Source organism: Dermacentor silvarum, chromosome 8 (assembly GCF_013339745.2).
Source record: "Dermacentor silvarum isolate Dsil-2018 chromosome 8, BIME_Dsil_1.4, whole genome shotgun sequence".
NCBI lineage: Eukaryota > Metazoa > Arthropoda > Arachnida > Ixodida > Ixodidae > Dermacentor > Dermacentor silvarum.
In genome coordinates this window covers 174878526-174905045 of record NC_051161.1, presented here as the reverse complement: position 1 = coordinate 174905045, position 26520 = coordinate 174878526, and the positions used below count along the sequence as shown (strand labels likewise).

Below are 26520 nucleotides of genomic sequence, written 5' to 3'. Positions count from 1 at the left end.
TGGCTGCACTACAACAGGTAACAAGACTGTAAAGGGTACCTCTCGTTAATTTGTCTAGAAAACCTTAGTACAGAGCAGCTATACATAACTACAAAAAACATCTTAGTACAGCACAAGTACAAGATTTTTCATGAAAAACAAATATGACAAAGAAAAATTTACAGTAAAGATAATAAGGCGTACATGCGCAACAGTGTACATAAGCACAGAAAATCACTGCATTACAACAGAGAAAAGCATGTCTCGTATTAAAAAGTAGGGGAAAATCCGAGGAGTGATCGAGACGGAATCTGCTCTTCCCACTAAGGACAACAGTTGGCTTGCTGTCCCCTTTACTCTCAGTAGATATTTCCCTCATGTCCTTGTAATGAAAGAAAATTGTTGTCCTTGCTTCTGCACCACTGCACCTTATGCAGAAAAAGCTGGCATTTGTGTCAGAAGGGGGCATAGTAGTGGTAGCATAAATAGTATAAAAGGAAAGGCCGTGGGCATCGTTTCTGTCTCCCTGTGGCCATGAGAAAGGCTGCGAGAAAAAGAAAATATGCATGCCTTGTGCGTACTTTGTGTGGTGCTTGTTTTGTTCTATGGATACGTGTTTCCAAATAAAGATTAGCTGGAACGCAGTGCTGTGATTATGTTTCTTTTATTGTTTCTGTGGTTTGTGTTCTTTGTGCACTTCTCGTATTTGCATAATTAATTGTGTAGTGTGGGAACAAAGGACACACCGGAAGAGCACACCAAGCAAGGCCCTTGCTGAATTTAAACAAATTTTATTGGGAAAAACATGCAAGAAGTGCACACATAGATCACACAACCATTAATAGTGTATAATGCTTAATAAAATTGTGGCAATGAAAAAGTTTACCTGTGCCTAAGAAGATGCCATTTGTTCTGGGTATGGACGCAGGTGTAGCCCGAGTCGTTTGTGTATAGATAATTTTCTTAGGTTGATCGTTATGCCAGCTCAGAGTGTTGCCAAGGGCCAGCCTCTGTGCATACATTTCACATTATATTCATGCTCTCTTAGTCTGCCTGCTCACCGCACATAAGGTGTGTTAGATACCTGCTGTAAACTCATACCGCTTATGTGACTAGCAAAAAAATGTGGCCTCTCAGTCTCGTTCATGCCACTACAAACATAGAAGTAAAGAAGGCCATCATTTCTGCACTGCTAAGGGGCACCCACGGCAAAGGAGACAGTGCCAGGTGTCGACATTTCTCAGTAGAAAGTTTGTGAGTAACGGAAGCTGCCATTACGTTATTCTCATGTTTTCTTTATTCTCAGTATCTTTATATCTGACATGAAAATTTCTGGTTGATGCCTTTTTTCCTTTTCTAAATGTAGAACTTGATTGTTATGGATAGGTGTGTTGGTTGTTTTGAGCCGAGGGCCAAGAAACCGATCTTATATTTCAGACTGCTCCAGAGTACACTCATGTTTTAACAGTGCTCTGCATAACAGCTACATTCCAGTTTGCAAGGACATGTTGTCTGTCCCTGTGTTATTCTATCCTAAATGACGGAACAATATGCTGGAAAAGCTATAAGAGCCCAGCTGAAGAGGGCTCTACTGATAAGCATGACTGGGAAGGAAATGTGTGTGTGTGGTTATGGATGCTTTACAAGCAACCCATAACCTGAAGAAGGGTGGAGCAGCAGTAGCCTTTCCATTCTGAGCCTTACAGGCTTTGTAAAGAAGTCAGTGTACTTTAAAGGGGCACTAAAGGCCAATGTTCAGTCAAGCTAGAGTGATGCATTAGTGCTTGAGAATGTCTAAGGTGTCATTATTATCGCGAACAGAGTTTTAGTAATTGAGAAATTTAGGTAAATAGTACAGGACATGGCTAGAGACTCCCCGGCAAATTTAAGTACTAGCCCAATGATGAAGGCACACCTCATAATTATGTCGTTAGTACTCAACCAGTTGTATTATATAAAAAAAAATGATTGTATCTATTTGTCCAGTTGTATTTAATTTTTGTAAAAACAATGCATTGACGTTAGCCTTGATAAAGGGTTTCGTTTTCTCCCTACTGTGCCGCGCTTTGGCGCTTAAGTAGTTTCGTTATCGCATTTTATGGCATGATAAAAGTTTATTACGGTCCTTCGGAACACGCGTCAGCGGGCCGCTCCCACGTCGGTGCCACAAAACAACTCGCACAAAGTAGCAGAGAGTGCCACAGGCGGGTATCCTTCAGATGCAACTTTCGGGTAATTTTCGTGGCAAGTGCTGCGAGGTTTCTGGAATGGTATTTCAACAGTCCACGTCGACCTGTCAAGAAAGCAAGATGTGGTGTATCCCACTGAAAGGGTTAAGGAGCACCAGTACAATACAGCTTCAGCCATCACTGCAGTTGCACACACAAGTTTCAAGAACCACGAGTACACAGATTTTGGTGGTCAGCTGATGAGAGAGATAGGCACTCAAGATTAAAAGGTTCAGAGGTTCTGGCATCAGTTTCTCCACTATCTGAGAAAGGTGCATCTCTTGTGCTGCTTTGCTTTGTTGTGCACATTCGGCTAGAACAGCATTCTGAAGGCAATGTTTAGTGTTCCTCTTTTCTTTCTTAATGTGTATTGTTTTGTTTACTTGCCATTCCACACTTACAAAGCACTAAATGAGATCTACTGCCATTTAGTGCATGCCATGTTGTTTACTACATATATATTAGCAGGGTTACACTGCACCAGTAGACTGCAATAAACTAATGTTCTTCGTGAGTAAAATTGTGCATGCACCTTCTTCTTGGCTCCAACAAACCCAAAATTGACCTCAGGTGCTCATTTTTCAAGAACGAAATTCACTCACTTTGAAATTCATTTTTTTACTTATTGTTCTGTTATTAGCTTTAGCATTGCACCTTGCTAACACTCGGCAAGTAAAACTGCTACATAAGTAAAAATGCACTTGCAGATGTGTTTACCCATCTGCAGAAAGACATGTGCCAAGTAGAAATACAGGCAACAAATCTGTGCATTTGTAGTGTTTTCTAGAATGTGCTGAGGTTGGTTCATTCTAATGACTGATTGCCAAATGCACAAAATTGGGAAGCAGGACACAACACACAGGAACAGTGAGCGATGTGTCTCTTCGTGTGTGGTGTCCTGTTTCCCAATTTTTCACATTTAGCAATCAGTCAATAGTGTCTTCTGTTTGTTACTTTTGACCGTTAAGCTTCACTTTGTGATATTCGATTGTACCCAAATGTCCTTGTGGTCTTCTGCAAGAAGATACATTAAGCTCTTCCACTTGACAAGCAACCGAGTCATAATAGATGTTGTCTGCATGTTGTCTGCAATGTGGTCATTCTTGTGAGCATGGAAACCTTTTATGGTGCGTCATAGTCATTCCTAATGTCTCACAGGTTGGCGACATGCGAATCTCGTTTTTTGTGGCCGGTATTCTTGGCCCCCAAGGTGACAAGGTAAGTTGATCAAATTTTGGGAAGAAAATATTGCCGTGTACCGTTTTGCTTTCACTGTTATTGTTCTTTTTATTGCACCTCTCTCTCTCTCTCTCTCTGCCATTCCAAATGTAACTGTGCAGTGAAAAAATATGATAATTTTGAATTATATCGCAGGTTCACGTGTGATATGATAGCGCAGGACCTGTAGTTTGTCTGGTAACACTAGATGGCGTGACTTACTTACTGACTTCAAAATGGCATTAGGGTGACACAGACAGCCCAGCATATTGTGCAGATAACTCCAGCAACCCTCTGCCGAGTGTTTAACAGTGTGCAGACCAAGGAGGTTTAAAAAAAAAATTATGTCGCCATCTTACTCGGGGCACGAAGAGACATCAGGGAATGCAGGAAATGCCTTCTTTTCACCTCCTTCATGTTTAAGATGGCTAATTTCGCTGTAACAATCGTTTGTTTCACTGGCTTTAGGAGGAAACCATGTGGCACATTTTTTTTAGAGTTGTTGATACCCAGCCAACTATAATATTTTAGCTAGAAACAACGACCTTTTATTTTACAATTACCCAAGTGTTTACATTCACAAAACAAAAGCGCTTTAGTGTGCGCAGCCTGCGCGGCACTCTCTCAGAGTCAGGGCAAGCGCTGGCTGGTAAACAGTAGTGAGCACTGCCACTCCAGAAATTTTTTCACGACCTCTTTGGTGCATTTCATTACCTTAAGGAGGGGGTGTTACATAAGGGGTGGATATACAAAGGAAAAACATTTTTGACAAAGGTAACCACATGTTAATTCCGCGACAGGTAGTCTGTTACATTTTGAAGAAATGGTGTCGGGCAGGTGATAGCGGCAATGCTGTGGGAAAGGTCATTCCATTCGGATGCTGCTCGTGGAAAAAAGGAGGCAGAGAATGTAGCAGTGCGGCTGCGTGGCCGGGCAACTTGAAGGACATGACCGGTACGATGAGATATGCGGGCTGGTGGGATACAGCTTGGACGGTCATGGGTGCTGTAAAAAAACTTACGGAACGGGGCGATGTGACGGTGGAGTGCGAGAGGCAATAGTGATGCTTTTAAAGATGATACACTGGTGTGATACGAATACGATGAATGGATAAGTCGGTCTGCTCGATTCTGCACTGCTTCAAGTGTATTGCGGGCTCGAGATGGAAGCGGCGTACTCAAGTTTTGGTCTGATAATGGATTTGTAAGTCGGCAACTTTAAATGTGCAGGAGCGTGACGTAAATGACGTTTTAGAAAGCAGAGTGTTTTATTAGCAGACAATACTATGCTAGTGACATGGCGCACCATGTTAGATCAAATGACAATGTTACTCCTAAGTACTTAGTATATGTTTCGACACTCTCAACATTAACGTTGCTGACAGCATAAGGAAAAGATAAGGGGTTACGACAACGCGAAAAAGATACTGATTTACATTTAGTGGGGTTAAGTGTCATGAGCCACAGGTCACACCATGCTTGAATACAGTGAAGATCATTTTGAAGAGCTTGCTGCTCAGAAGGGTTAGTGATAGTACGATAAATGGCGCAGTCGTCCGCAAACATCGTCACACGTAAAGGCAAGTCATTTATGTATATTAGGAACAACACGGGCCCCAGTACCGACCCCTGGGGGACACCGGACGTTAATGGGAGGGGGTTAGAAATGTGCTCATTAACAAAGACAGATTGGGAATGATTGCTCAGAAAAGCTTCAATCCAGTTAAGAACAAGAGGGTGAATGTTTAGGCCAGAAAGTTTAATTAAAAGAAGCTGATGAGACACTTTATGATGACACTGATGAGACACGTCTTTGCGAAATCTAAGAAGATGGCATCAGTTTGTTGATTATGATCCATATTTTAACGTAAATCCTGAAGAAAGTTAGCTAGCTGAGTTTCACAGGATAAACCTTTGCGACAACTGTGCTTTGAAGAATTAAAGAAATTGTTCGAGTCTAGGAAGTTCATGATTTGTGAATAAATGACATGTTCCACGATTTTACAGGGTATACTTGTTAAAGATATTGGACGATACTTCAATGGTGACTGTCTATTACCTGATTTATAGATGGGAATTACCTTTCCCACTTTCCAGTCAGCAGGTACGTCACCTGTCGAAAGGAACTGAGAATACAAAAGACACAGGTAGTTTGCAGAAATGTTCTTAGTATTTAGTAAAAACTTCAAATTAATTTCATCAAAGCCAGCTGATGATGTGATCTTGAGATGTTCAATCTGAGATAATAGACCATTTGTGGAAAATACAATCTCAGGCATAGTTCGTTCTCTGGTGGTAGTTCTTTGTAAGGAAGAAATCATGTCACACTTAAGAGTGAATACACTTGCAAAAGCTACGTTAAATGCGTTTGCGCTTTCTGCATCACTTGCTACGTCAGCAAGTGTACTTGTACGTTTGTGTTTCGGGTTCACCACACACCAAAACTGTTGCAGATTACGTGTTAACATGTTAACAAGATCTTTGTGAAAAAAGTTGTACTTACCGTTGCAAGATATGTGGTTTCCACTGAATAGTATTTGTCCCACATACTTGGGCTCTGTTGCTGTTTTGCTGCTCGGAAATAATGTTTCTTCTTATTCTCTAGTCGTTTTAGTGATTGATTGATCCATGGCTTGTCTTTATTAGCACGGAAGCTGCATACCGGTATATATATCTCAATTAATTCACATACTTTGTTCTTGAAAAGCAACCAATTTTCTTGTACAGAATGCTTAGGAAAAGCTGTTTTGAATATAGGAAAAAAACTGATTAGCTCAATATTAATGGCTTCGTAATTGGCCTTCCCGTAAAGACGAACGATTTTCTTATAAATTGCACGTGTTAGTGGAACGAAGTTAAAGGTTGCATGGACAACGTTGTGGTCACTTACTTCCCCGAGATATGTTATAAATTACATGCTGTCGGGATTGTTGGTTAGTATCAAATCTAAAATGTTTGCAGAGTTCTGCGTAACACACGTTGGTTCAAGTATTAGCTGTGAGAGGTTTAAGTTGAGACAAACATCAATAAAACTGGTTGCTTCTGGGTTGCTTGATAAAGTTAATTAAGTAGTTACGCCAGTCTATACTATGATAATTAAAATCGCAATACAGAACTATGTCTGCAGTCTGATGTGTTCCCGTAAGGATGCTTAGAATATTGTTAAATTTGTGGGGAAAGTTGGGGTTAGTTTGAGGCAGCCTATAACAGATGCCTAAAAGTACGGTTCATGGTGCAGCGCGGCAAACTACCCATAACATTTCAATATCAGAATCGATATGAAATACTGAAGATGGTAGCTGCTGATTCACCGCCACAAGTACTCCACCCCCGCGTGCATCACGGTAATCTTTGCGATAAAGGTTGAAATTAGTCAAATTGTCAAGAACTTGGGCGTCGCTAATATCGCTATGTAGCCATGTTTCTGTTAATATAAGTACATTACTGACAGGTGACAAATCCATGTTGGACACTCGCTTCGACAGGAAGCTGTGTATATTAGTAAAGAATACAGAGAACGTAAGATTAGCTCGGGAAGACTTGCAGGGATGTGCTTTCTTCTTATTCTGAGTGGATTGCTATGCAACTTACTTTACCATTTGCGAGACCTCGTCGTAAGTATATCTTTTTGAACCAATTAAAAGGGTTTTAAAATGTAGGGAAAAATGGGCTGATTTTGTTTTGGCGAAAGCAATCAAATGCCTACACGTGTCTCTAACAGAACGGGAATAATCCTGTGCAATGCTGTAATTCATTCTTTTTAGCTTTCATGCATTAGACAGGATGGCTTCTTTCGTTTTGTAAAAACAAATCTTAACGATAATGGGGCGATTGTGCCCGGTAGAGTGGCAGCCAAGACGATGGGCCCGTTCTATCTCTTTTGGTTCTAAAATAAAACCTAAGCAGTCCTGACAATGCCGTATGACCACTTCCTCGGATTGAGCATAACTTTCTGAATTTTCAGAGTCGGGAAGGCCATGAAAAATTAAGTTGTTTCGCCGTGATTTTTTGCGGCATCGTCAAGATGCGCCTCGAGGTCGCAAACATGCTGAGCTGTCTGGGTAGTCCATATGTTGTCAATGTCTGCGCAAAGCAACGTAAGGCTCTGACAATGTTTTTCTACATCGCTGGCTCAAGTGGGCGATAGTCTGATCTGTCGTAAGAAGTTGTTTTTTCAAGTCTTTTACTTCCGAAATTAATTTCGATTGGCCATTTTTTGCAGTTCAGCTAGTATTGCGGCATTCTCTGGGCCCGGATTGGTTTCAACATCACCTGACTGCATGAGCAAGGAATGAACGATGTCAATACACTCAGCAACAATGAGAAAGCAGCAATGTGGGCTCGGCAGCTGCAGTAAAAGATGCTCGATTTCTTCGCGAAATGAGTACACGGTTTACTAACCTGCATGGCAGAGACAAGCGGGTTACTGCTCTGCGCTGTGGCACAGCTGCCAAGCCCACAAAGTGCCGCGGTTGGTCGCAGCTCTTTTGTAGGTGAAGGGCTGACTGATGTTCCGGGCGATGCAGCCTCCCATGGTGAAGTCAGGACCCGATGGATGGATGGATGGATGAGGCTGAACACTTTAAATCAGGCAGTGGCACACGCCACCTAGCCATGACTAATAAAATATGTTGTACTTTGTTGAGGGAAATTTCACCCTAGCCTTGATTTTATCCACCAATCAGATAACCTCCGTTTGGTTATTTCTACCCGCTTAAAGTCTATTTTGCCGTCACTGTCCCTAAACCCCAATGCTTTGAAAAAATCAGCCCCGTTGCTTTCCACTGTAGGGTTGAAACCAATCCGGGCCCAGAGAATGCCCTTTACAGAAAAGTATGAGGTGTTCAGCCGTTTCCTCTTCCTCTCCACACGCACAGCACAGCGCGTCTATACCTTGGTACTTGACTCGGTACATCTTAGTCCGCAATACTCCCGTCCTGGCTTCAAACAACAAAGAGCTTCCCCTAGAATTATCGTAGATATTTTCTTTGGCAATTTCTTGCTTGAAAGTTCGGTATGTTCCCAGTGCTGATTTCGTCTGCATCCCTGTTTTCCACAGACCCCTCTCTGTTTCCTTAACCTTTTTCTTAACCGCTGTTTCCTGGTTTGCACCCCTCCTGCAGTCCAAGTATTTGATTGACAGTTTTCTGGTCAGCTTCCTCCATTTTGTATCAACATTCCTCATGTACAAATAACTGAAAACTCTCCTTGCCCACCGCTTTTCTGCCATTTCTCTCAATCGCTCCTCAAATTCTATCTTGCTGCTGGCTTCCCTGCCCTCGAATGACGTCCATCCCATGTCACCCTGTACCCCCTGATTTGGTGTATTTCCGTGTGCTCCCAAAGCAAGCCTACCTACCCCTCGCTGTTTAATTTCCAACCTTGCTCGAACCTTTGATCTCATGCACAGGACTGCATTGCCAAAATTCAAACTAGGGACCATCACCCCTTTCCAAATCCCTCTCACCACTTCGTACCTATTGTACAGTGTAGACCGCTTCTAACGTTAGTCGCCGGAGTCGCGAATATCCACACTATAAGCGGTACTGCACTATAACCAAAACAACTATTTTATTGTGATAATGGACACTCCAGGCACATTTCTGTTGTCGCTATCACCGTACTCTAGGTTCCGTATTTGCTTACTAAATAAGTTAACAAGCACGGTGTCACGCGCGCACAAGCAAACATGAACACATCTCGCTCGTTGACCGCTGAAACGAACTGTCAAAATGCTCGAGTGATGAAGCGTGGCGAGCGAATTGACCTTCGCATAGGCGCCGACTACAGGGGGGGCTCCGGGGCTCAAGCCCCCTCCGGAATTTTCCCGGGGGGGCTGAGCCCCCCCCCCCCCCCCCCCGGAGATCTGTAGCCTAACCCCCCCCCCAAAAAAAGTAATTACCGGGGTTCTGTTACCCACATAATTTGAGGATTCTCTTACGTTGCCTCCACATTTTCACTTTTGTTGTGACTAAAAGCTTACGGCACCATTGTTGGCGCGGACGTGCACGGCTTTTAATTTATACTTTCGCTTTATTTCGGCAAATCCTAACAATACGAGGACGAGCGCATTAGAAGCGCCAGCGGCGGCTACCTCATCCGTGTTTCCTCACTTTAACATTTTTAAAAAATTTCCTCTGAACACCGCGCACAGACACAATATATTTAAATATATACAAAGGACAAAGTTTATTATATTTTTAAAGAGAAGGAGGTATCCAACTAAATGGATAGCCTATACCTAGAAAATTAATATGTTGATGTATGTTCACCTCACTTCAAATTACTTTGCCTGCTTTTTTGACCCTGAAAAATATCTGCAGACTGCAGTGACCCCTTCGGCAGAGTCTTCTATCAACAGTGTGTGAAAAGCACGTGAGTGATATGTGTCTCAATATTGATTCTCTTTCCAGTAGGCAATGCTAACGACTGGCGACAAAATAAAAGAAAAAAAATCTAGTGTAATCATTTACGCAAAAAGAGGCCATAAATACGGGGTGTTTCAGCAAAACACTTTCAAAAAATTTTTAAAGGTTGCCTGTGGCAGATAGCACAATTCTAGTTCATGAGCTGGTCTACTCGAAGAGGTGGACATTACTTTGCATAATCGACTAATTAAGAAAATCACCAATTAGGTTTTTAACATATTAACTTATGGCGCGTGTTGCAATTTACAAATTCTAGCCGTGGAATTCGCAAGGCGGATGCACTAGGAACGAATTCTCAGGATGGCACCAGTTTCGAGATAATTTCCGAACATTGCGGAGAAATGCATTGGCGTTCCAGTTACTTTTGCGCTTACCTGCCGTGGTTGTTTAGTGGCTATGGTGTTGGACTGCTAAGCATGAGGTCGCGGGATCAAATCACGGCCACGGCGGCTGCATTTCGATGGGGCGAAATGCTAGAACACCCGTATACTTAGATTTAGGTGCACCTTAAAGAACCCCAGGTGGTCTAAATTATTCCAGAGTCCTCCACTACGGCTTGCCTCATAATCAGATTGTGGTTTTGGCATGTAAAATCCCATAATTTGTTCTTTTCATACTTTTGTGCTTTGATGCATAAAACGACGTTTTGTTGAGAAAGTGACTGGCACGCCAATGTATTTCTCCGCAAAGTTATAGAATTAATATCTCGACACTGGGGTTTGCCTGAGAATTCGTTCAAAGTGGATCCGCACTCCATGGCTAGAATTTGTAAATTGCAACACAGGCCATAAGGTAATTAGGTAAAACCTAATTGGTTAATTTTGTTAATTAGTCGATTATTCATTTCATTTTTTTGTAAAAGTAATGCCCGCCTCTTCGAGTAGACGAGCTCATGAACTAGAATTGTACTACGTATCTGCCACAGGCAACCTTTAAAAATTTTGGAAACTGTTCACTGAAACACCTTGTATATAGAATTCAATCAGTAACCGAAATGATGCCAAGCCGGATACACTCAAAATCAGAATAAATAGAAGTCCAGAATTCATGAGCAGCAGCGCTTATACTCGGACTCAAAGTAGTAAAAAAATTTTAAAAAGAGTGCAGCTTAGCCGGGAAGGCGAAGCAGTATTAGTGATAGCGAAGTAGAAGACAATTACACGAATAAATATTCTTACCGTGTAAATCCATGTAAGGATCGCACCTGTGTAATGGCCGCACCCATAACTTGACAGCCAATATTAGAAAAAAAGACATCCAACCGAGAAGCAGTCACGTTCTGTGCGCTGATTCTGATCGGTCTCAACAGCGAATTGTCGCGCTGCAGCTTACTTTCGCGCGTCGACACTGGATGTCGAGAGGAGGCGATTGTGGAAGATTTCATACTCGTAGTTGGAAAAATGTGGTCAAATGGCCCGGTACCATGAAAGGCTCGTCAAAATTGCGACAGGAAAGTGTGGCCCTTACACGAGTCTATATATGTTAGTTATAGTGGCCATATAAATTGTAGTAAACATTCACCTAAAATTAAAATAGTAAGCATAGTGGACATAGTAAGCACGGACCATGTAAACCTGTAAATACCTCTCTGGATGACCTCGAGCAGTCATTTTCACAACGCAAGCATTGTGTTGTGAAAGCGAACGGTTGTGTGGAGGCGAACGGTTCGTACAGCCGCGCGATTCACTGCAACTCTGAAAATTAGATTCATCATCATTATCTGCCTATTTTTATGTCCACTACTGACGGCCTCTGTGAGTGATCTGCGATGACCTCTGTCTCTTAACTCTGCAACACTAGGGACGCAGAAAGACAGCCCGGCAAGAAATACAGCGCGCATGAAGTAAGCAGCCATCCCTTGTCGCCCTTTATCATTGCACCCACCAATGATTAGCAATGATTAGATAAGGCACGCGGGCCCCATAAGCGTCAGCTTCCACCACGGGTCATAAGATTTATCTACTCATTTCTTCAGAATCGCACATTTGCGATTAGAGTAGATGGAAGGCAAGAAGGATACTTCACATCGAACAGAGTAGTCCCACAAGGTTCGGTTTTGGCTCCTCTTCTCTTCAACGTTGCTCTAATACCTCTAGCCTGGCAACTACACCAGATTCCAGACGTGAAGTTTTTAATCTATGTGGATGACGTCACTTTGTGGTCTGTGCATGAAGATGTATCTAGACAAACTCAACAGCTTCAAGAAGCCCTTGATGTTCTGCACAACTACGCTCGGAAAGCAGGGTTGGACATTTCCACCCAAAAATCAAGCAAACAAGAAAGGACGCATAAGAATCATGCAGCACCCCTTTACATTTAGACTCGGCGGAGTGACGATCCCTGAGGCTTCTGAGGTCCGCATGCTGGGTTTCGATATTCACCACTCTGGCAGTGGTGCACACTGGCTCCATAAAATCAGACAGAGTTCGACAAAAACACTTCACCTTATTCGTCACATTGGTGCAAAAGTAGCTGGAGCTCGTACTGACATAGCTCGACGGCTGGTACATGCAGTCTTGCAGCCACGAATTTTATATCAGGCACAATTTCAACGGCTGACTTTGGCATAGTTGGCACAGTTAGAGTCAATTAATCGCGATGCTATGCGCACAATCACAGCACTACCACGCATCACTCCGATACCAACGTTACAGGAACATGCCCAGCTCAACACACTTGCAGAGCTAATTTTAAATGTGAAAAAGCCCGTGAAATAAAAAAACAACTTGTTCCGGCTGTCGATGCATTGCATGCTCATTTTCAACGCAGCTCTCGGATTGACAATCAGCCCTATACAATGCCTCCCTGGGAATTCACTAGCATCACATCTAATAAGCCAACGAAGTTACGACGCAGTGATACAACAGGTATTATTGACGAACACAATATCATCGATGCATCATGCGCTGACGCCTGCAAAGTGGATGCTGCTATTCTCCCAGACGGCGGGAGGACATCATTCCTCAGTACTACGCATAATTTGATCAGCGGTCACCAGCGCTATTCATCTACGGAAGCCAGCGCGCTAGTAATGGAACTTCAAGCCATCCACGACGCTGTGCAAGATGCGACATCTAAGCTACCTACCATCAAACAACTAGATATCTTGACTGATTCTTTAGCGGCTATTCAGGAACTGAAGAAGGTTGACACAGCGATGGAAATCTGCGAGACAATACACACTATGAATAGAAAAACAGCTACTTGCATCAAGGTACACTGGATTCAAGGCCATGCAGCGAACCCTCACAACATTGCCCTCCTAATCCAGATCTTCCGTCTATTCCCCTCCCACCTCAACCCCTTAACTCGCTCCGAGCCCGTAAAAATTTTCTCCGGCAGGACACACGCGCTCTTATCCCACCGTGTGTCTGCTCCCTCCCCCTTCAACTTAGTAGGGCGGAGGAAGTTGTGCTTAGGAAGCTTCGGGCCGGGGTGGCCCTTACACCGGCTGTGATCTCAAGGTGGAACTGGTCGCATTTACCACTGGGTGCTACGTGTCCATACTGCTCCGTCCCTGTGATGGAAGCAGATGCATACCACCTAATATGGACATGTACTGGTTTACAATCGGAACGCTCGCATCTCCTACTGCAAGCTGGCCTCTGCTACACTGTGACAACCAGCTATGACCGCTGGATACATAACAGATTCGACAAAACACTGCTTCAATTCATACACAACACAGGTCTCACAGCACACATATAATACATATATACACATCAAGAATTATGCCTTACCGGCAAGTCTTTATCGCAATAAAAAGAAGAAAAAAAGCGTCAGCCGCGCACAGTCATTCACAGCTATGGCAGGGCTAGAGGAGAAGACGCGTGCTCTCCTTCCCATTCGCATTTGATTACGTGACCTACAACTAACCCGAATATTGAGCGCGTTAGAAATAATGCCCATCAAGCCGCCATCCTTTTCCGCTCACTGTTACGTGCTTTTTCCCGCACCTACAGGGTATATGCGTAGCTCATGTACAGTGTACACCGCTTATAATGTAAGTCGCCGGAGTCGCGAATATCCGCACTATAAGCGGTACCGCACTATAACTAAAGCAACAGTTTTCAAGGCCCGCACATATGCAAAACATGTGCACCGAGCCGCCACGCGTATGCGACGGTCGAGGAATGCGGCTAGAACGTTTGCATTCAATTTAGAGTCGAATCTCGTTATCCGAAATAATTCACGTGGCGGCGCCTCCGACCGGCATTGCTCCGGCACCGCCATAGAGTAAAAGCTTAGGTGAGACCCCTCAATGTCGCGCGCGAACAAAACAAAACAAAAAAAGAACGAAAAAAAACGCGGCGGAAATTTCACCCTCTCTCAAATGGCAAGGTCGCCGATTCTGCGTTGCGCCGGAAGATGCGTGTACGTGCCAACGTCTCAGTCACGCTACCGTAGCCACGTGTAGAAAATGGCAGTGAACCCTTCTTTCTCTTTTAGGCTTCCTCTACTTTCTAGTCACGTGTTGACCTTGCACGCTGTGGCTACGGCGCAAAGGAAAGCAGCGGCGCTGTCCCAGGCCGGCCAACGAAGCTGCCCATGCCAGCAAACGCCCACTTCCCGATAACGGCAGAAAATGAAACTTCGAGGAGCTGGAGCGCCAGGTGACAGTCGAAAGTGAGGGAGTTACGAGGGAGGGCGAGGGGAGCCACCGAAGCGGCGGAGTTGCCGAGGCAAAACCGCTTCCCTGCCGCCCTCTTCCTCCACATTCCACGGTCACCGCGTGCGCCCTTTGCCGTGCCATCCCGGCGCTGCCCGCTCCCTGAAGTTTCGTTTACTGCCGTTATCGTGAAGCGAGCCTTGGCCGGCGTTGGCAGTTTCGTGGCCCTCGCTCTCTATGCGCGCCGCAATATTTCACGACTCGCACTCAAGATTCTGGTTTCAGCCTCACTGGCTGTTCGTTCGCACCACGTGCCCTTCTCCTCCACTTCATCCCTCTTTCTTCCTCGAGCACTCCTTGGAGCACCCGTTTGAGGGGAGCGTTCGCCGTCTCCGCTGACTTCCGTACTCCCAGGCAGACGCACTGTAACCGGTATTTCGTTTCCCGCAACTGCACTATAAGCGATATGTGTATACATGGAGTGCTATGAGAAAATTAACGGGAGTCTGAAAAGACCGTACTATATCTGGTCCTGCACTATAACCGGTCATGTATAAGTGGTCTATACTGTATATAGCTTTTGGATTTAATGCGGAACATACCGGCGATGACAACCATGACAATTTGCCTGAAGTGTCGATATAATTGCTTTCGCCATAAAGCTAGAAACAGAAAATTGTTAGCAGAGGGTATATATGTATTGCGACGAGGGGCGCCTCTGCTTCATTACAGTATGTATATATATATGTATATGTATATATATATATACACACACACACACACATGCGGACAGTTATTTTTTCATCCGTTTTCATTTCCTTTAATTTATCATTTCTTTAATTCAATTAGTAAGTACAAGTGATTTCCCCTATGTTGTCCTTGGTGTCATTGTTTGTTGGCTTCTTATGATATGATAATAAAAATCGGGCCCCTCGGTTCCCTTTCTTCTCGTTCATTACATAACGAGGGCTCGAATCCGGCAACATTGATGCCTTTAGGTAGCATATGTGGGTTTATTGACCAGTTGCCATCACCCCCAAAAAAAGATCACGTGCTCGTGACGCCTGCGGCAGAAAGGATGTTCCACATCCGCCCCTAGGTTTGTGAGTGGTGGCGCTGGCTAACACTCCCAGGGTTAGTTCTAGTTGTAAAACATAAATACCCCAGAAAGTGGATGGGAAAACGGCTCCGCGGTAGCTCAATGGTGAGAGCATCGCACGCGTAATGCGAAGACGTATGGGTTCGTTCCCCACCTGCGGACAGTTGTTTTTTCATGCGTTTTCATTTCCATTAATTTATCATTTCTTTAATTCAATTAGTAAGTACAAGTTATTTCCCCTATGTTGTCCTTGGTGTCATTGTTTGTTGGCTTCTTATGATATGATATGATATATATATATACATGGGTAGGTTTTGGAAAGCTGGTTGGGCCCCAGCTCCCCCCGGGAAAATGAAAACTTTCTGCCTATGGACCTTCGTGCTATCATGCCTCTCGCTTCAATGCGACCTATAAGCGGTGAAAACACGGCGCGCGGCAGACTTTCCCTGTCACAGATTTCTTTAAAGATAGGGCCAAGGCGATCGTATCGCTGCAGTGGATCGTCGCAGATTACGTCCTGCTTCGGTCCGTTAAATTAAACTCCGCACCGATGCGAGCGGCTACGGAATCGGCGCTGTTTTAGTCCAGCATCAGAATGGGCATGCCCGTGTTGTCGCCTATGCCAGCCGTCTCCTTTCCTTAGCCGAACCAAACTACTCTATTACAGAACGGGAGTGTGTTGCTCTCGTTTGGGCGGTGGGCAAATTGCGCCCCTATTTACATGGCCAGCATTTCACCGTCACTACCGATCACCACGCACTTGGCTGGCTTTCGTCGCTTAAGGATCCCACTGGGCGTCTTTCGTCGCTGGGCACTCCGGCTCCAAGAATACACTTACTCTGTTTCTTATTAATCTGGCCAATTGCACCGGGATGCTGACTGTTTGTCCCGCAATCCCGTGGATCCGCCTGAAGCCTCCGATGACATGCCTGCATCAGTAGCGCACCCAGGATCTCTGCCAGGGGGGGGTTGACAGTTTGCCAATGCCATCTAAACAGCACCAATTTCAATTTCTTCACGGGAAATTGTCAAAAAATGCACTTTTTGCGTACTCGCGACGATTACGCCTCTTACATCTTAGTTGCAGTACTCAACGGCGCAAGGAAAGAAAAGGGGTTATACAAAAGGGTGGGTTAACTCGGCCTCAGGGGGGGGTTACAACCCCCGAATCCCCCCCCGTCGGTGCGCCACTGGCCTGCATGTGTACTCTCCGTCTCCACTTTTAAGCCACATCCGTGATGAACAGCGCCGTGATGCCTTAAGTGAGCTTATTCAGAATCTGGATTCCGCAGCGCCCGATCCTTCCCTTCGCCTCTTCGTGCTTAAAGATGACACGTTATATCGCTACAACGTCCACCCGGACGGACGCGAACTGTTGCTCGTAGTTCCTACGCATCTGCGCTTGAGCGTTCTCGGCCAGCTACATCACGCCCCGACCGCTGGTCACCTTGGAGTTTCCCGGACCTACGATCGCGTTCGGCGTCGCTTCTTTTGGCCCGGTCTTTACCGCTCTGTTCGTCTCTACGTAGCTGCTTGTGAACCCTGCCAACGCCGAAAGAAGCCACCTAAGCCTCCTGTTGGCCTCCTTCAGCCCCGTGACATTCCAGCTGACCCCTTCTTCCGAGTTGGCCTTGATCTCCTCGGTTCTTTCCCGACCTCTACTTCTGGAAACAAATGGATTGCCGTTGCTACGGACCACTCCACCCGCTACGCAATTACACGCGCTCTCCCTACCAGTTGTGCTACGGACGTCGCTGATTTCCTGCTACACGATGTCATCTTACATCACGGAGCCCCTTGTCAACTCCTCACTGACCGTGGCCGTTACTTTCTGTCCAGAGTTATCGATGACCTGCTTCGCTCCTGCGCGACGAAACACAAATTTACGACGGCTTACCGCCCACAAACTAACGGCTTGACTGAGCGCTTCAACCGGACGCTTACTGACATGCTTTCTATGTATGTATCATCTGACCATCAAGACTGGGATGTTGCGTTGCCCTTCGTTACATTCACTTACAATTCCTCCCGTCATGATACTGCTGGTTTTTCACCCTTTTATCTCCTGTTTGGCCGCGACCCAACATTACCTTTTGACACTATCATCCCCGATGCCGTCCATTTGCCAACTGAGTACGCTCGTGATGCCATTTCCCGAGCTGATGAGGCACGCCAAATTGCTCGCCGTCGCCTTACTACATCGCAAGGCCACCAGAAGCACCGCTACGACTCCCGTCATCGCGACGTTATCTATACTCCGGGTGCCCTTGTGCTTTATGGACTCCGACTCGGCGTGTTGGACTCTCAGAAAAATTGCTTTCGCGGTACTCCGGACCCTACCGTGTCTTACGCCGTGTAACAGACGTCACGTATGAGATTGGCCCGCTCGAGTCTTCCTCGCCAACCGTTTCATCACCTACTGACGTTGTTCACGTATCCCGCCTTAAACCTTACCACTCGCCTGGATCATAGCAAGCACTGTGACGGTGCTTGAGCAGCCGGAGGTCATGTCACGGTATGATTCATCTAGAGGAGCATCGATGAAGAAGACGCTGATGATCTGGCGCGCGCTCTCGGCCATATGGTTGACGCTTGATCGCCTTGTAAATATACTGTAAATACGTTTTCCTGTTGTGTTTGCCTCCCCGTAACAATACCAATTTAAAGTTATGCCCTTCGACCTATGCAATGCGCCAGCCACATTTGATCGCATGATGGATTCGCTCCTTTGTGGCTTCAAATGGTCGACCTGCTTATGTTACCTAGATGACGTTATGGTTTTCTCAACATTTGACAGCCATATTCAGCGCCTGTCCGCCATCCTCCAAGTGTTCCGCAGCGCCGGTCTTCAGCTTAACTCATCCAAGTGCCGTTTTGGTCGCCGCGAAATAACAGTACTCGGCCACCTTGTTAATGGTGTAGGAATCCGACCTGACCCAGAAAAAATTTGCGCCGTGAAGCATTTCCCTGCACCTTGCTCAACCGAAGACGTTCACTCCTTCATTGGCTTATGTTCTTACATTCGTCGTTTTGTCAAAAATTTCGCTGACATCGCCCGTCCACTCACCGACCTTCTCAAGAAAGATACGCCTTTTGTCTGGGGCCATCTAGAAGCTCATGCATTTTCTGCACTTATCCGCCTTCTGACGACTTCTCCTCTGTTGGCGCACTTCGACCCATCTGCTCCTACAGAAGTTTGAACGGATGCCAGTCGATACGGAATCAGAGCCGTCCTTGCCCAGCGCCAGCATGGTCGTGACCGCGTCATAGCGTACACCAGCCGCCTGCTCTCTGCCCCAGAACGCAATTACTCAATTACCGAGCGTGAATGCCTTGCCCTTGTTTGGGCAAGCTCCAAGTTTTGACCGTACCTCTTTGGCCGCCCATTCACGGTAGTCACTGACCACCATGCGCTCTGCTGGTTTTCCTCGCTGAAAGATCCTAGAGGCCATCTCAGACGCTGGGCTTTGCGATTTCAAGAGTACTCGTTTTCCGTCATCCACAAGTCTGGCCAATCACATCAGGACGCGGACTGCCTGTCCCGTTATCTCATGGATCCACCCGACAGCACCCACCCTGATACTGATGCCTGTGTCCTTTCTATATCTCAGTTAATTCATTTCGGCCATGAACAGCTGTGTGATCCGGCGTTACGTTCCGTCATCAACCGTCTCAGTTCCGGGCCCCCAACGAGTCACTCCGGATGTTTACCTTACATAATGGAACTTTATACCGCCACAGTGTATACTCCGAAGGCCCTGAACACTTGCTTGTGGTGCCGTCCCACATGCGTACTACTGTCCTCCAGCAGCTTCACGACGAACCTACAGCAGGTCGTCTTGGTGTAACGTGCACTTATGATCGCGTTCGGTGTTGTTTCTTTTGGCCTGGGCTTTATCGCTCCGTACAGAAGTATGTTGGCCGCTGCGAACTTTGCCAGCGACGCAAGAGACCGCCGACGCTTCCCGCCGGCCTTCTTCAGCCTATCGATGTCCCAGTAGAGCCGTTCTTCCGCGTCGGCCTCGATTTGTTCAGACCTTTCCCTACATCAGCATCAGGGAACAAATTGGTCGCTGTCGCGACAGACTATGCCACGCGTTACGCTATTACGCGCGCACTTCCAACCAGCTGTGCTACCGATATTGCCGACTTCCTCCTTCACGATGTTATTCTGCATCACGGAGCGCCTCGTCAACAGCTCACCGATCGCGGTTCTTACTTCTTGTCCCGTGTCATCGATGACCTTCTACGCTGATGTTCCACGAAACACAGTCACCACCGCCTATCACCCTCAGACAAACGGCCTCACCGAACGTCTGAATCACACCATAACCGACATGCTGTCCATGTACATTTCCGCCGACCACCGCGACTGGGATGCTACATTACCCTTTGTCACATTTGCCTATAATTCGTCAAGCCACGATACGGCAGGTTGTTCACCGTTTTATCTTCTTTTTGGCTGGGAACCGACACTACCTATGGATACTTTACTACCAGCCGCTCCACGACAACCATCGGAGTACGCACAAGATGCCATCGAAAGGGCGCACGCTGCGCGTCATATCGCGCGCGACCGCCTTCAGATGTCGTAGCTGTCACAGAAGAACCGTTACGATTGCCGTCACAAGGATGTATACTACGCTCCTGGATCCTTAGTGCTCCTCTGGTTGCCAACTCAACGTTGGTCTCTCCGCGAAGCTTTTACCACGCTACCATGGTCCTTATCACGTTCTGCGCCAAGTTACCAACGTGGCGTATGAGATTGCACCAGCACAGCCAATGTTATCTCCTGCGCCGGTCAAGACTGACGTAGTTCATGTTGCTCGGCTGAAGCCGTATCACCCGCCCGCTGACGCTGCACTCTGACCTGCCCGGATGGTGCGCGTGTTTTCGCCCGGGGGGTAATGACGTGAGACAGAAGAAGACCGGCACCGAAGCAGAGGTCAGCATTAGGCCGGCACCGAAGAAGAGGAGGTAGAGGTTGCTCCTCGCCATCTTGGCTGGTTGCTGCTATGCCTGTGCTACTCGCCTATTTTGTAAATATTTGTAAATATACATTTTTTTCGCAGCAATATGGTCACATGCACCTTTGCAGAGGCCTCTCTGAGTTTACTCCACCCAACCTCTAACTGTCTCTTTAGGTTCTGGCTCCTTCCCTTCAGCACATCGTTGAGACCAGCATGGATAACGACCAGGTTTTCGTGCTCCATGTTGTCCCATGCACCTTCTGAGCTTTTGCCATTGAGTCAAAGATGCACTTTTCCTGACTGGGCCTCCACCCTCACCCGCCTGCCTGCCTTCACTTTTGTAAAGTGAAGGCAGGCCTTCTCCTCAACCCTCGATACGTTGGAGTCCCCCACCACCAGGACCCTTCGCTCTACGCGTTCGCCTTCAGCCTGCGATTGCTGTCCTCCAGTTCGCGCTTGCTGGCCCTCCACCCGCCGTAGGCCACTCTCACGCGGCGGCGGGCTCCCTGCCGCTTGTCCCGCCTCACCCGAGGCCTGCCGCACTACATCGCTCTAGCATTGTGGAGCCCCTGTGTTTCCACCTGCTTTACTACGGCCCCTAGGCGTCCCTTCCTGCCTGTCCCTTTGCTCTTATAGCATGCCTCTGCCTGAGACTCCGCGCTGTCCCCACCGTCCGCCTGACGCTGCTCCGACCCGGGATTACGTGCCACCTGTGCCATTAGCGCCTCCACCCGCTCTTCCAGCTCGACCCGCTTTTCCCGTTCTTCTTGAAGCTCGCCAGCTATTCTCTCTACCAGGTTGGCCTTGGCCCCCTCCCTGTCAAAGCAACTCGCCGATCCAAGTTTCGAGCTCAATCCTCCCCTCTCGCTCCACCTTCAGCTTTTCTTTGAGCTCCTCAACACTAGCTGCTCATTCCCCTTCCATCCGCCAGACAGCCCCCTTGAATCCTTCACACAGCCTGCACGCGAAGCTAGCCTTCTCAGCGTCGGCTAAACTTGTGAAGTTCGTCTTGTCCAAATAACACCAACGTTTGCACTGCTCGCACTGCACGAGCTCGCCATCACCCATGACTTTCCTAGCCTTCCGCTCCACTTAACAAGAAAGCCTGCCAAAACACCTAAACAAAGCCCCACAGTAAGCTCTACGGCAATCTCCCACTTCATCCTCCGGCTACCTCTGCTAGCTTCCCTACACCTAACAGGGTTAAAAACTGCCGCCTTACACTGCTTACACCATGCAAGACGTGCGCCACAACCCACTTCCAAAAAATACAATCATTCGTTATTTACTAACACTAACACTAATACCCAGCCAAAAAAATCAAGAAACCAAAAAGCATGAAAATCAATCAAATGAGCGAAAAAAAAAATTTAAACTTATCCCTTTGGTATGCCGCTCCTGCTGCGCTGAGCTCCACTCGGCACGTCCGTTCCCTTCGGCGACCAATTGCAATGGCCCACTGTTCCAAGGTCAGCGCCCTCTGGTCGGGTAAGGTGCAGGTCATTGCTGTGTGGGAAGTGTCCATTCCATTTCCATTTCTTCGGAACCGGCATATCAATGTCGTCTCCGCGATGGCCAAAGATAATGTAGGCAAGAGCACTTGCGAGATAGCAAGCGCGAACACCTGCATGGCAAAGACAAGCGGGTTACTGCTCTGTGATGTGGCACAGCTGCCAAGCCCACCACATGTCTTCAAGCTGGTGATGGACATTTTCAGCATCTTCTGTAATGCCCTGCCGTAAGTAAAACTTCATATTTCAAGACCGACATTTCCACTGCACTCTTGGACACCCAGTGTGTTGAGCCGTTGGCTCCCTAACACAACTTGGACGTCGGTAAGTATGCAGGTAGCATCATCTAGCGTTAGCAGATGAACTACAGCTCTTGCGCTATCCGCACGTGAAACAACGATGTCATTCACACTTTTCATCATATTTTTGTTTATTTTCTCACTTCACAGTTATTTTTCGGACACCCTGTACTTCATTATGTTGCACGTATATAATTTTCTGTTAATGGTTTGTTGGCATCATGTCTTAAGTGTAGTAGCGTTTAGTGGATGCTCCTTCCTTTCATACGAAGGAAATTTAATTGAATTAAAGGTTGTATAGCTTATGATATTATGATAGGAGGCTAGAGCAGCATAAAGGACATTATTGCAATTTGTTCTGTGCACATTATTATTTTACAAGGAAAAAAGAAGCCAGCGTTGGGGAGTTAGCATTTGTTTCAGGACTGTAGGGCCGTCACTGAAGTACTGCAGGGTTCCATTGTGCCACTGCATTCAGTTGCTGAAGCTTGACAATTTGTTTTGTGAAATTTTGGAGGTCATAGAATGTACACCTTGTCGGGATATGTGGGGATGCCATCGGCCCTCTGCCTCGACACACCGAGCCCCGCGGTTGGCGCATGCCTGCGCATCAACCGCGGTCCGGTACAAGCTCGAGGAAACAATAGACGACAACCACGTGTACACTCGGAAAGCATTTATTACGACTGCAACTAACACTTCGAGCAGGCCAGCTAGCTATATAGTTGACATCGCTGAGGGTTCCCTCGAAGAGAATAATACTCTAGGTAAAGAAGGGCTTCCGACTTACCAACTGGGGGAATACGGGGGGGGCCGCGGCGTTTGCCGCGGCAAGAACGCGGTTGACTAACCACGTGCGGGAATACGGGAGCGACGGCGGAGACTTCCGCCGTTGCCGCTTGCTGGCGACCAAAGAGACCTGGGCGATATCAGCGGGATCTCACGTGACCCACCCGGTGGCGCTGATAGCGCTTGCGATTCCCGCGCGCCGCCCGCGGAAGGAAAGTTTCCCCTCTCCCAACTCTCCCTGGTACGCATGTGCTTGACGCGACGTTCGCTTCCCGTGCGGCGGTTATGGGACCCGAGGATTCCCACAACCTTTCTGCATCACTTTCACTGGCGGCTGGTGCACTGATGCATCTCATTAAAATGAACTGGTTCACATTGTGTCAATTGTGACAAGGTGACAATTGTGTCAGTTCGCCTTCTCTTCTACTATCGGAGAAAGAAATAAACTTCTTGAAAGAAAGATTGGCATTGTGATTAGCGAGTGTTTGATGTGCGCATGTATATTGAGTATGTATAAAAGGCTGGTTTTCTTGTAATAAACATTTAGTTGGCAGTCAGCGCTTGTCCTGTGGTCTTCGTTCCTTTCTCGTCCTTGTTCATTACGCGCTGTTACTTCATACCTTCGCTCAACTATGAACCAACTAGCCCTCATCAAGTTGTTACTGGTTCACATACTGCTGCTGCTTGAACCAATCAATGTTTGCTCTCGGGCAAGGAGCTGAAACACAAAGTGATGGTCGCAAAGCAAAGCTGATGACATCATGCAGAAAAATGAGAGAAGTAATATGGGATGCCAGCAACAAAGTGGGTGTAGCCAAAGCTTGTTGCTGTGAATAATTTATTTCTGAATTAATTTTATTAGAATGAGAAAGATTACTACAGTTAGGCAAAAGAAGTCAACAAACAATACCCCTGTCATACGGGCAAATTTAGTGTCACTTTGAGCTAGGCTGTCAGATGGAGATGTTAGTGACACTCCATGACACTGCATGGAATGCACTCTCAGGTGAATGCATTTGTTGAACTCACTTAGTTTTGTCAAAGTGTGTATCTTCGATAGCAGTGCTTCGCAAATACACCATGCAGAGTGAGCACAAATTTTGAATTTTTGTTAATTGAAAAGCACTTATGGAAACCACCACCTGCAAAAGCTGTCTCGTTATTCAGGCACTGACACTTGATCGGCACTTTTGAACAGCAGCTCAGGGGTTGGGTGCAATACCGTTTTGTCTTTGCTCGTGATGATTGATCGTGTTAATGTTACTTTGCAAATATTGCTTAAAGTAGCAAATATATAATGTGCCAGCTTATTTACTGATCCACATTGCTATCAATTCCAAATTACACTTTACTATCTAGCAGTGTGCCACGAAGTGACACTGGCTGCAGCGAAATGCACTCGCTCAAAGTGGCAATACATTTGCCCGTCCAAGTGGGGTATAAATCATGTGATGAAGTGGAGTGCAAGCTGTTCACTAAATTAATTTCTGCACGAAGAACTTTGTTACTCTCTAGTGGTACAGGCAAGTGTGCATCACCTCACTGTATCCTACTCAGTAATAATAGTCTTTATTGATAACCTTTATTTGCATCATCTTGTATTGTTCATGTCATTAGAAGCCAGTAGTAGAGCTGACATCCACCATGCATTGAGAAGCATCAATGAACAGCATGTCTCCGTGCAATACCTAATTGTGGAGACCTAATGCAAGAACCTTTATCACTAAACTGTGCTACTAGTAAGATACGCAGTGCATGAAACCCCTCGGGAGCGTCTACAGGTGCTTGGTGTGTTGAGATACCACGGACCCAAGCACGTGGGACTCGGCTGTGTCCAAGGAAAGAGGGATCCTTGAGCCGACACCGAGTGTTTTCAACTTTTGGAGCCTCTCGGCAGACCTTTTTGGCCTCTGCTTTACTTAGACGGCAGCCCCGAAGTGGCCCAGCCCTTCGGCAGTAATCTTTTCCTGTCCTCTTCTTGAATTTTTCACTTGTTCTTATCTGTCTTGTCCTCTATTCCTTTCTCTTGCATGTACACAAAAAAGGCACAGAATCAATTGGAAAGAATTTTCTTAATTCACCAAGATAAAAGAAAATGTGCTGTAGCTATGGGATAAGATATTAAGATGAATCTAACTTGACTGTGTAAAACACTTAACAGTGCAAAGGTAGACACATTGAGCGTCTTCTTTTCATCCAAAATCCACAAGGTTCCACTGCAGACTATAGTTACTGAGTCCTGGCAAGGGGCCTTTTCTAGGTTTCTTTTGAAGCAGCTGCGTGCGTTGCATATAGAAGACCCATTCCTGGTGCAAAACTCTAATGCTGTTATTCACTTTCTTGTGGCAAATGAAAGTCTGCCTCCTCATTCGATGTAAGTGACTTGTTTTATGCTATTCCAAAACCTGTCACAGATGTCAGAAGTTTAATAGAAGAATCTGGCCCCATGTCCTTTATTGACTCCACGCTTTGATCTATTGACAATTTTCTTGAAATGTCCAGCTTTTATCTTTCTTTGACTTTTATCGCTTTTAATGATGCCATTGTTATCAAAAAGAATTGTGTGTGTATTGGTTCGTCTGTTGCACCGTTTTTATGTGACCTGTTTTTAGCCGAATGTAATAAGCGTATAGATTCACAGATTGACAAATCCAGAGTAGTGAGAATTTTTAGATGCGTTGACTATCTTGTTATCTTTAAGTCGGGTACTCCTGATGAGGGTCAGACACTTCTGAATAGGGTTCTTGAGGTGTTCAAGCGCTGTGCACCAGCGCTCGAATTCACACACGAGATACCTGTCGACGATCGCCTGCAGTTAATCTTTTTCTCGGTGAACACGTGCGCTGGATGTACAACCTCACTCAGAAAAGGGGATTTTAAATTACAATTCGGCACAAGGTGGTCAACTGTAGCATAGCAGCTTCTCTCAGTTGGTCGTGCGAGCACCGGCTGGCAACGAGCTTGCAAGAGCAAGTACAAAGGCGTTCCCAAGCAGATCATTGCCTCCGTGCTAGAGAGCTTCGTAAAAGAGATCAAGTTCAGGAAATCAAAAGAAAAAGGTCTCGGGGCTTGGACAGGTAAACAGCCAGTAGTTGCTGTATCTGCATGACCTGTCCCACCTCCTCGAAAGGACAGCCGCTAAATGAGTGCCGGAGGAACTCGTATGTGCCGGGTCGTGAATGACAAGAAGTGCAAAGGGCAGCTCAAAAAATCATGCCACCCCTTTACTATAGGGGTTGTTTGTAGCATCCCCCTGTCATGTGGAAAATGCTACGTCGGCATGACTGGGCGCTGCGTAAACGACAGACTGAGAATATCGTATGCAGGCATTAGCGGGAGCCACCCACTTAGCAGACCACTGTAAGCTATGCGAGGGCACACCCTTGTTTCA

General features: G+C 46.3%; 1 protein-coding gene and 1 long non-coding RNA gene across 4 annotated transcripts in view; one reads left to right on the top strand and one right to left on the bottom strand.

Annotated features, from left to right (window-relative positions):
• LOC119461857 (transmembrane protein 43) overlaps window positions 1-26520 on the top strand; it is a 107793-nt gene that overhangs the window by 66287 nt on the left and 14986 nt on the right. For all 3 annotated transcript variants that reach the window (XM_037723229.2, XM_037723227.2, XM_037723228.2), the window contains exon 9: window positions 3366-3425. In XM_037723229.2, coding sequence (XP_037579157.1) covers window positions 3366-3425 — 60 coding nt within the window. The remainder of the gene's footprint in view (window positions 1-3365; window positions 3426-26520) is intronic.
• On the bottom strand, window positions 232-8091 carry LOC125947626 (uncharacterized). The gene is made up of 3 exons (XR_007468455.1): window positions 5484-8091; window positions 866-989; window positions 232-523 (listed from the first exon to the last, which is right to left on the bottom strand). It is a non-coding gene; the product is annotated as an uncharacterized LOC125947626 (long non-coding RNA).